The sequence below is a fragment of the Larimichthys crocea genome, chromosome VIII (genome assembly GCF_000972845.2).
Source record: "Larimichthys crocea isolate SSNF chromosome VIII, L_crocea_2.0, whole genome shotgun sequence".
NCBI lineage: Eukaryota > Metazoa > Chordata > Actinopteri > Sciaenidae > Larimichthys > Larimichthys crocea.
In genome coordinates, this window is record NC_040018.1 from 32,081,043 (window position 1) to 32,092,234 (window position 11,192).

Sequence of the window (11,192 nt, forward strand, 5' to 3'; positions counted from 1 at the left end):
CCATCTCCTCCATCTCCTCCATCTCCTCCTCCTCCTCCTCTTCTTCCTCCTCCTCCTCACAACACAGTGTATGTTGGTGTTCTTGTTTTTGTCTTGTGACTTCCTGTTTTATTTTGAAATGTACCTGTTGCTGTGATTCCTGGTTGTCTCACCTGTTCCCCATTGCCCTCGGCTCACAGTGTGAATGTTGAGTGGTTTTCTCGGCTTTTGTTTTCATAGTTCTTAGTGTAGTTGATTCATTGTCAGCCTCCACCTTTCAGGAGAGTCTTTGTTTCTTGGCCGTTTGTCTCGTGGTGGTTTAAGTTAATGTTTGTAGCCTTTTGATTTTCCTCCTTGGGAGTGATCTATTTTATTTTTCAGTTCTCCTCCTGTCAGACTCCTTTAGTTCAGTTTTCACAGCCTGTTCGTTTGGATCCCTCTGTCTCTGTCACCTCAGCTTCTGAGTCCTGTTTGTTCCGGCCTGACAGTCTTTACATTGACTACATCTGGAGGACAGTTCAGACACACATTGACACTCAGGTGGAGGACAGTTCAGTCACACATTGACACTCAGGTGGAGGACAGTTTACAGTCACACATTGACACTCAGGTGGAGGACAGTTCAGACACACATTGACACTCAGGTGGAGGACAGTACAGACACATATTGACACTCAGGTGGAGGACAGTTCAGTCACACATTGAGACTCAGGTGGAGGACAGTTCAGACACACATTGACACTCAGGTGGAGGACAGTTCAGACACACATTGACACTCAGGTGGAGGACAGTTCAGTCACACATTGACACTCAGGTGGAGGACAGTTCAGACACACATTGACACTCGGGTGGAGGACAGTTCAGTCACACAGCTGGCAGGTGGATGTTTTCTGACCTGTTGGAGGATAACGAGGTTTTCTAATTGTCTTTAGCTTGATGTTTGAATCATTAAGATGTTTGTACAGGACAGAAATGTTCACGTTGAAGATCTGGATCTTCTTTCACGGTGTTCTGGAGAAACCAGGAAGCTTGTGCCGACCATGCAGCAGAAAAACTTGGACTAAAGTCTACCGGGCATTGACGCGTCACTGAACGTCACTGAAAGACTAAAAACTTGTGATAATATGAAACTTGTTTGGTTTGATGAGAAAAAGAGTTTTCTGATGACCACGCCTGGAGGGAAACCTGTTTGAGGTAACTTTACTGTCTGACTCCAGGATAGGTCATGTTAAATGTTTCCCAGAGGAAATGCTGTCAGTGACTGCTTAGTCTTTTGTTTTCCTGCTGCTCGTGAACGCAGCACACACCTGAGCTCCAGGTATAAACTCTCTGCTGCCGCCTGCTGGTCATTTGATCAAACACACAAAAGTGGGGAAAAGTTTTTATTTGACAAACTGAAGCTGCTCAGACAGATGGAGCTGACGTCCAGACAAGAAGCTCGAATACTGTAAAAACCCAGAGGCATTGTGGGAGTCCAGACAGAGTCCTCAGTGGTCTCCTCAGTGGTCTCCTCAGTGGTCTCCTCAGTGGTCTCCTCAGTCGTCTCCTCCACACAGACTGAGCAGAGCCTTCTGGTAGTCTCCTTTAGTGTGCTCCTGAATGACACACACAGGTAAGTGTTGTAAGAACAGTCATGTGACTTTGTGTGTGACGTTGCCGTGGTACTCACAGCGATGGTCTGGTACAGCGACCTCTTGTGCTGCTTCTTGAACTCTCTTCTGATCTTCATCAGGTCGACTTCACAGCGAGACACGACGATCCTGGTCACCACCTTCTCCTTCGCTCCTTTACTCTGCACAGAGAGGAACAAGATGGAGGACGACAGACAGACAGCAGGTACTGACATTTCCTTCTGATACAGAGGAGAGAAGTGGTGGTACCTCAACATGGACTTGGTTACATACCTTCATGGCTTCACTGAGTCTGTTGGCAAAGTACAGCTGCTTGTTCTCAAAGCACTCCACTGTGGAGAGACAGACGACATGTCATGAACCTGGACGGTCAGCTTCAGTCCCACTTTTCTAATGGAACAAGAACTAAAGTGGAATGCTCCTTTAAACTCTTTGTTACCCAGAGTGAGGAAGGACTTCTCCAGATCTCCCTTCACCTCCTTCCTGATGCTCTCCTTCATGTCGTACGGACTGTAGCTCTTATACCGCTCAAACACTGACGGACACAGATCCACAAACTAACTTATCATTGATTCAAATCAATGCACAAATATTACAGGAAGCAATCGCTTCAAAAAGGTTGTGACTGGACGTAAAAACAAAACGGGTCATATCAAAATGTTTGACAGGACATAAAAAAATTAATAAAAACTCTTGCATTGAACAAAGATGACACTGGCATTGACTATAAAAAATTATGTTGAAAACAAATGCTGGCATTGAAAATGAATAAATAATACCATTGAATACAAAAGTTTTCTACTGAGCATAAAAAACTTTTGCTTTGAACAAAAAATCTGGCATTTAATAAAACACAATCGCATTGAATGGAAAAAAATAGTGTTATTGAACATTAAACAAAAATGTGGCACTGAATTTGAAGCGTTGGTGTTTCATGTTTAAAATAAAAAAAAATGGATTCATCATAAACGTATTGTGGCATTGAACTGTTCATATTGAATGCACTAAAAAATAAATAAACCGTTACACTGGGTAAAAAATAATGCTGAATTAAAAAAGATGTTGGCATTGAACAGAAACGTATTCTGCAGAGTAATGAACCTTTAACGAAGACAAATCTAATAATCTGATATATTCTGAACAGTGATTGGGTTAATATTGGGCATGTGATACTGTGCAGGGTCGTAGGTGTAGTTCACCTTTCTGCAGGTGGGGGACGCTCCTCTCAGACATGATGGAGATCCAGGTGGAGACGTCGGTTCCCTTCCTCTTCACGCCGGCTTCATACAGAGCCTGAGAGGTGAAGGAGAAACGTGCGACTGTTTATTGATCGATGGATTCCTCGGCTGAAGGAAAAGTGTTTGTCTCTTTATGAATCATCAAAACTTTTTTGGACGCTTTGACTCACTCTGGCGTCGTTGTCAATCTTCTCATAGTCGACCACGTTGGAGGGTTCGTCTCTCTTTGTCTGCAGGTCAACAAAATATTTTTATTATTAAGGGTTTTTTTTGTTTTATTATTGTTGACAATATACAAACTATGGTTTGTACTAAACATACATCACCCAAATCAGTGACATCATATCTTGGATTATCCAGTATTTAGATACTTCAATATAAGTACTAATACTACACTGTAAAAATACTCTGCTACAATCCTGCATGAATGTAAAAACAGGATTTTAATGTTCATCAGATTTTCTAAAAGTTTTTTGTATCATTTGTAACTAAAGCTGTCAGTTAGCATGTAGTTAGCATGTAGTTAGCATGTCATCTACCTGAACCAGAGCCAGCAGCAGTTTGGCGAAGTTCCCTGATGTGTCTCCTGCAACGTCTTTCTCCAGCTCCTTCTTAAACACTGCAGAGAGACAGTAAAGCTCTGAACACCACCCCAGAGGAACCTCTGAACACCACCCCAGAGGAACCTCTGGACACCACCCCAGAGGAACCTCTGGACACCACCCCAGAGGAACCTCTGAACACCACCCCAAAGGAACCTCTGAACACCACCCCAAAGGAACCTCTGAACACCACCCCAGAGGAACCTCTGAACACCACCCCAAAGGAACCTCTGAACATCACCCCAAAGGAACCTCTGAACACCACCCCAAAGGAACCTCTGAACACCACCCCAAAGGAACCTCTGAACACCACCCCAGAGGAACCTCTGAACATCACCCCAAAGGAACCTCTGAACACCACCGCAAAGGAACCTCTGAACACCACCGCAAAGGAACCTCTGAACACCACCCCAAAGGAACACTGACCTCCAGCTGCCACTGGGTGGTGCTTATGAGACATTTTACTGAGCAGCTTTGTTAAATTGTTTTATTGGTTATTACGGATCAGTGATTTCTTAATTAGTTTGTTAACGATTATTATTGGAGAAGATCAAACGTACTCTCTCTGTAGACCTTCTTGATCTCGGCCAGTTCTTCGTTACTTCTGGAGCACACGATCTCGATGAGCGTCTCCTCGTCTGTTCCCAGCCCCTGAAACATGAACACCATCAGGTCAGTCTTTAACATGAACACCATCAGCTCATGAACACCATCAGGTCAGTCTTTAACATGAACACCATCAGGTCAGATATATGTTAGCTTGTTGCTAGTTTTGTCATTTCTGGGTCTGGAGCTGATGTTGCCGATCAGTGTTGTCTTAGTTGCTCTCCACTGGTGACTCTGACCTTCATGGAGGCTTTGAGCTCCGAGGCGTCGAACTGGGTGGTGCTCTTCATCAGACCCAACATCAGACTCTCCAGAGAGCCGGACAGCGCCCCCTTCAGGGCTGCCATCAGGTCCTGAAAAGATTCATGAAATGTTGTAAAAAAGTGTCTGTGAGGCAGACGGGCTGTCAGGAACATGGAAGTGATAATTAAAGGAGAAACATTCTGAACCTTCTTGGCGAGTCGTTCATAAACGAAGGCGATCTCTCTGCGCTGGTTGTAGTTGCGTCTGGTCAGGATGTCGATGATGGTCTGTTCGTCTACACCTGCAGGATTCATGAAGATTTTAACATTACGGTCCAAACTCCAAGAAGGCCGGGTACTCTCTGAACTTTACTGGCAACCCTGACCCATTACTGTCAGCTGTCTGTCATCTCATATGAAGTGTTTTATTCTCTCTGCCAGCCGCCGTCTGCTTCTTTATTTCACTGCTTAAAAAACGGAAAATGTTGCTTCTGCTGAGGGCGACCTGCTTTCACACAGGAAGCTGAGCCGTGAGCAGCGCTCCACACAAACACACAGAGGAATCAGACCTGTACACATGAATTCCTCCAACTTTAGTCAGTTTCTAATCTGAGCAGAAAACATGCCGTTATGTTTCAAACAGCTCAGACATGGACAGAAGCCAGTCAGTAATCTGACTGTACTGGATCCAGTAGAAAACTGAAACATGCTGCAGGAGAGTGACCACAGAAAAACATGCAGTCTGAAAGTTTGATGAAGTACTGTAATGCAGTCAGAGTGTGAAGGGTTCATCCTCTGGAGAGCAGGGACATGTTAAGAACTCTGCCTTCGTCCCACCCGGCCGGAGCTGATTGCGACCACTCTAGACGATAATTGTGATTAAAACCAAAAGTGTCGGCGTAAAGAATCTGCTCAGTTTTCAAAATTAAACATCCTCTATCCAACAATCCAACTACAGAGGAACTAACTCATCGTAGAACAAGAAAAATGACCAAATGTGGGTAAACAAAGAAGCCAGAGGAGGAGGTTAGTGCTTGTTACACCGTGGTTACATAACTCTGAGAAACGTGGAAACTCGTGGAGACTTATTGGACGCTCACCTTTAGTTTTGATGGCCGTGTCGAGCCTGGCAGCGTCTCTGTCCGGATCGAAGTCTTGTGCCGGCACCACTGTTGGAAATGCAGGCTCGACTTCCTGCAGAGGAACGGTGGGGAAAATATGTGTGCATTTATAAATCCTGTATGTCTGCAGGATCAGTTTTAGTATTCACCACATGACTGGGACGGGAAAGGATCAGTGCTTATATATAAATAATACATATATTTATGAATAATCTTTCATAATTTCTACATTCTTTTAAAAGTCAAGTCATGTAAGAGTTTGCGGTGATTCAGGAGGAGGTGCAGGTTCAAATCAAGTGATGAGCAGCCGATGTATGAATGTGACAGTGCAGAGACAGACAGACAGAACAACGTTGCTCAACATTGAAATATAACATTGATTTTTCCATCAGGTTACTTCAACGATGAAAATCATAAAAATCAATGTTTGTTCAACTTAAAATCAATCGCTGTTTTATCATTGAACCAAAATTAAATATGTTGGTACAATGTTGGTTCAATGTTGGTTTAATGTTGGTTTAATGTTGGTTCAATGTTGGTTCAATGTTGGTTCCATGTTGGTTTAATGTTGGTTCAATGTTGGTTCAATGTTGGTTTAATGTTGGTTTAATGTTGGTTCCATGTTGGTTCAATGTTGGTTCAATGTTGGTTTAATGTTGGTTCAATGTTGGTTTAATGTTGGTTCAATGTTGGTTCAATGTTGGTTCAATGTTGGTTTAATGTTGGTTCAATGTTGGTTTAATGTTGGTTCAATGTTGGTTCAGTATTGGTTCAATGTTGGTTTAATGTTGGTACAATGTTGGTACAATGTTGGTTCAATGTTGGTTCAATGTTGGTTCAATGGTGGTTCAATGTTGGTTTAATGTTGGTTCCATGTTGGTTCCATGTTGGTTTAATGTTGGTTTATTGTTGGTTTAATGTTGGTTTATTGTTGGTTTATTGTTGGTTTAATGTTGGTTCAATGCTGTCATGTTATCTGGAGTCCTGACGCTGATAAAAACACAGTGACGATGTTCAGACTGAATCTTTCTTCAGGATTTGTTTTGAAAATCCTGTGTCGTCTTTTAATCATTAAACTCAATTTCCTGTGTGAAGTTTGATAAATGGATGAATAATTGCTGGTTTATCTCTGCAGGACGACCTCGTCTTCAGTTTATCAGCTGAGCTGTGAGTGGAGAACAAAGCACAGCTCGACCTGCTTATGGCAGCAGTAGATCTGAGAGTGTATGAGGGCAGTTCTGACTGTCCGGAGATTCAAATGAGATCAGCATCCACATTAATAATAATTCATATTAATCACACGTTATGCTGAGAAACTGTGGGACTCACCCCGCCGTACGACAGCGTCAGTTGGCCCAAAAACTCAGAGACCAGCGCCATGTTGGACCTGCAGAGAGTGAAGACAGTGATGAGAGAGTTCCAGTTCTGATCAAACAGCCGTGACCGCCCTCCCTCCTAAATTTAAATCTGAACGTTAACGTGCAGCGCTGCAGAATCCTGCAGGCTGTGAACGCCTCTCATAGGTGTGTTTGATTTATTGCCTGCAGGAGGGTGTGTCTGCAGATTAGGAGACGGGATCACAGAGCAAACACAGCCCAAGAACCGGAAAGCTTTCTCCACCTTTGACCTTCTTATTGAACATTAACAGGAAGTGTGTGAGTGCCAGCGCTTTGTCGCCTAGCAACAGCAGATACAAACAGCTGTTTGTTGTACAGTGAAAAAAATCATGATCTCAGTCAACGTGTCACTTCCTCCTCCATGATTTTCAAAATAAAATCTTTAACGCTTCAAGTTTATTTTCAAGGTTCAGAGTTCTAAATCTTTAATTAACCAGCAGCTAACAAAACAACTTCCTTCTGACTTCAAAATAAAAGTCTTTTTTCTGATTCCTGAATGGATTTGATTTGTCCATAAACAGCATGTGATCAGTTCATCTCTGTACAAACTCTTTGTCTCTGCTTCAGATAGTGAGGTCAGCGCTCCATCACCTCCACCCTCAGCAAACTAACATGAACGTGCTCATTACAGACACAGAGGGTCTGCAGGCTTCACCCGCCACGCCCAGCCGACGACAACATGTGAAGTCTGAGTGTGAACGTTCAACACGTCCCTCAGAGTAAGAAGACACAGAAAGACTCAGAGGACAGGCTGGTCCATTCACTAGTCACTTTGTGTGTTTGTGTGTTTGTGTGTTTGTGTGTTTGTTTGTTTGTGTGTTTGTGTGTTCATGTGTTTGTTTGTTTGTTTGTGTGTTTGTGTGTTTGTGTGTTCATGTGTTTGTGTGTTCATGTGTTTGTGTTCTTACCTTCAGAGAAGCAGCAGCAGTGAGGCAGCGAGCAGCAGCAGCTCCGTTATGATCCAGGACAGGATGGGGTGTGTTTAAATACCAGCACACACACACACACACACACACACACACACACACACACACACACACACACACACACACACACACACACACACACTCACACACACACACACTCACACACACACACTGTGCCTCGATGACTCAGTGGTCGAGACTCTCACACATCAGACTGAACACATGGACATAAATTCCTCACTGAGGTTCAGATCACCTCGCCCGCTTTCTGTCCAGGTCAGCAACAGTTCTGCGTTCTGATTGGTTGGCAGGTGTTCATTAATCAATAAAGTATCCATAGCAACAGTGCTAATACTTCACACTACATTTAATCGATAATTAATGACTGTGTGTGTTGAATGTGACTTCCACATTTGTGAACTGAAACACAAACTGCAGTTCCTCTAACGTCCACCTGAGGCTGGCTCCAGAAGTGAGTCAGTCTCCATAAGTCCCCATGTCCAAATGTCCAACTTCACAGCAGAAATAAACATGTTTACAGCCTGGTACAAAAAACAGTTTTGGTCTCTGTAGCTAATTTCCCCGTTCATGACAACTGTACTGAGGGTGAATTTATATACAACTCACCTGTTCACATTATATTAAGGCTTAAAGTTATGCAGGGTTAAGAGCGGGGACGCTTTGACTGACAGGTGGGCGTGGTTACAGGTGACTTGTTTGAGCAGCCAGGCTTCATTCAGCCGCCTCAGGTCCTGATGATCCACGTCTTTGCTGATTTTTAGATTTGCTGGAGGTGAAAGAGGCAGGACTGCCAACATGCTCGAACTTTATTTGACAGAGACAGCTGAAGAGTGACAGGACAGCAGAGACAGAGACAGAGACAGAGACAGAGACGGGGAATGACGTGCAGCACAGAACCACAGGTCGGATTGGAACCTGGGCCTTCGGGCTGACCGACCCCCCCGCTGGACCTGATCTGATTCAGTGATGGTGAACACTGCCGTGCCCGGCTCATGGACTTTGAGCTGTCGGGTGTAAAGTTGACAAACTTGGTTGCCCCACCCACCATTAATTATTAACCAGGACATAACTTACCTGACTTCAAGCCCCCCCCCCTCAGTGAGGTCACTGTGATTCACCTGAGGCTGTGGTTGGACGGGTGGGTGGGTCCTGTAACGCACTGACCTTGAACACATCCATAAAATCTCTCCACCCGCCACACCCACTTTATCACAGTGCAGATAAGCTCTGTAAGTCCCTGAACGGACCTGAACCGGACCTGAACCAGAACTGTTGATGAACTTCAGCACAAACGTCTGGATCTAAACAGGAAGTCAGGGCTTGAAGATCAGTTGGAAAGTTTCCAACAGGGAAAGTTTCAGAGAGACGGTGCTCAGAGGGAAATCAGCACAACAACTTAAACCAGGAGGACATGTGTCCACAACAGGTTTACAACAGTCTCATATCAGCTGACGGAAACACTGAAAACACACCCAGCTGTCCCTGATCCACTTTGGATCCTGGTCTACAGGTTCAACTTCAATGCTAAAGGCGGTGACAGTTCAGCAGTGAAGATGACAGAGACTGAGACAGAGACAGAGACTGAGACAGAGACAGAGACAGAGACTGAGACAGAGACAGAGACAGAGACTGAGACTGAGACAGAGACAGAGACTGAGACAGAGACAGAGACTGAGACAGAGACAGAGAGACAGAGAGAGAGAGACAGAGACTGAGACTGAGACAGAGACAGAGACTGAGACAGAGACAGAGACTGAGACTGAGAGAGAGACAGAGAGAGAGACAGAGACAGAGACTGAGACAGAGACAGAGACTGAGACAGAGAGACAGAGAGAGACAGAGACAGAGACTGAGACAGAGACAGAGAGAGACAGAGACTGAGACAGAGACAGAGACAGAGACAGAGAGAGAGAGAGACAGAGACAGAGACTGAGACTGAGACAGAGACTGAGACTGAGACAGAGAGAGACAGAGACTGAGACTGAGACAGAGACTGAGACTGAGACAGAGAGAGACTGAGACAGAGAGAGACTGAGACAGAGACTGAGACTGAGACTGAGACAGCGACTGAGACTGAGACAGAGAGAGACTGAGACAGAGACTGAGACTGAGACTGAGACTTAGACAGAGACTGAGACTGAGACTGAGACAGAGAGAGACTGAGACAGAGACTGAGACTGAGACTGAGACTTAGACAGAGACTGAGACTGAGACTGAGACTAAGACAGAGACTGAGACAGAGACTGAGACTGAGACTGAGACTAAGACAGAGACTGAGACAGAGACTGAGACTGAGACTGGGACTGAGACAGAGACAGAGACTGAGACAGAGACTGAGACTGAGACAGAGAGACAGAGACAGAGACTGAGACAGAGACTGAGACTGGCGACAGAGACTGAGACAGAGACTGAGACTGAGAGAGAGACAGAGAGAGACAGAGACAGAGACTGAGACAGAGACAGAGAGAGACTGAGACAGAGACAGAGACAGAGACAGAGACAGAGAGAGAGAGAGACAGAGACAGAGACTGAGACTGAGACAGAGACTGAGACTGAGACAGAGAGAGACAGAGACTGAGACAGAGACTGAGACTGAGACAGAGAGAGACTGAGACAGAAACTGAGACTGAGACTGAGACAGAGACTGAGACTGAGACAGAGAGAGACTGAGACTGAGACAGAGACTGAGACAAAGACAGAGACGAGTTTATGTGTGTAGATTCAGAAACAGATTTAAATAGTTGGATTCAGGGTTCTTTGTGTTCTTTGTGTTTTCGATGCTGTTTCTGAAGCACACCTGTAAAAAAGACACCTGACTTCAGTGAGCAGGTGGCTCGTAGTACACCAGAGTCCGTACACTGAACTCTCACACAGTCTTACTCTTTTCTCTGTGAGGATCAGAGTTTTGCAGTTTTTGGAGGCGTCTCCTCCAAACAATGTCAAACATGAGAACAGGTGAAGCTGCATTCTTTCCTCTGTTACACCACACCAAGCTCTTCCACCTAAAGAGGAAACTCGGACACCGACTGTTAATGCTGAGCGGAAAGCTCCATTGTTTTCTTGTTAGTTTCAGGAAGACCTCCCAGTGGACTCTAATAAACCTGATTCACGCCAGCTCAGCAACTTTTCAGTCTTTCAAGGATTCAAGGATTTTTTCCTGCACCTTGGAGGAGATGCTGCATCTGAACCATTACTGAGATATCAGAGTTAATGTTCAGTTATCTCCACAGACACAAAGGGGCGGCACGGTGTGGCAGTGGTGAAGGGTTCTGGGTTCAAACCCTCCGAGCGGGCTCAGGTCTTTCTGTGTTGCATGTTCTCCTCGTGTCTGTGTGGGTTCCCTCCGGGTTCTCTGACTCCCTCTCTCAGTCCAAACACATGCAGGTTCATTAGTGACCGGCTCACCTGCAGGTGTGGATGTCTCTGTGG

General features: G+C 44.9%; 1 protein-coding gene across 1 annotated transcript; it reads right to left on the minus strand.

Annotated features, from left to right (window-relative positions):
- Positions 1-1,348: 1,348 nt before the first annotated feature.
- LOC104937699 (annexin A2) lies at positions 1,349-7,835 on the minus strand. The gene is made up of 13 exons (XM_027281238.1): positions 7,725-7,835; positions 6,749-6,806; positions 5,399-5,492; positions 4,506-4,600; positions 4,296-4,409; positions 4,011-4,101; positions 3,388-3,467; positions 3,019-3,078; positions 2,810-2,903; positions 2,050-2,145; positions 1,884-1,942; positions 1,649-1,771; positions 1,349-1,574 (listed from the first exon to the last, which is right to left on the minus strand). Exons 2-13 carry the CDS (start codon positions 6,797-6,799, stop codon positions 1,515-1,517), a joined length of 1,017 nt encoding a protein of 338 aa, XP_027137039.1. The 5' UTR covers positions 6,800-6,806; positions 7,725-7,835; the 3' UTR covers positions 1,349-1,514.
- Positions 7,836-11,192: the final 3,357 nt, after the last annotated feature.

Bases quoted from the DNA above. Each gene is read 5' to 3' on its own strand.
- LOC104937699 (XM_027281238.1), bottom strand. From the start codon at position 6,799: ATGGCGCTGGTCTCTGAGTTTTTGGGCCAACTGACGCTGTCGTACGGC. The intron at 4,410-4,505 runs GTTCAGAATGTT...GAATCTTTTCAG, and splicing joins ATGAACGACTCGCCAAGAAG to GACCTGATGGCAGCCCTGAA. The intron at 2,904-3,018 runs GTGAGTCAAAGC...TTCACCTCTCAG, and splicing joins AGATTGACAACGACGCCAGA to GCTCTGTATGAAGCCGGCGT.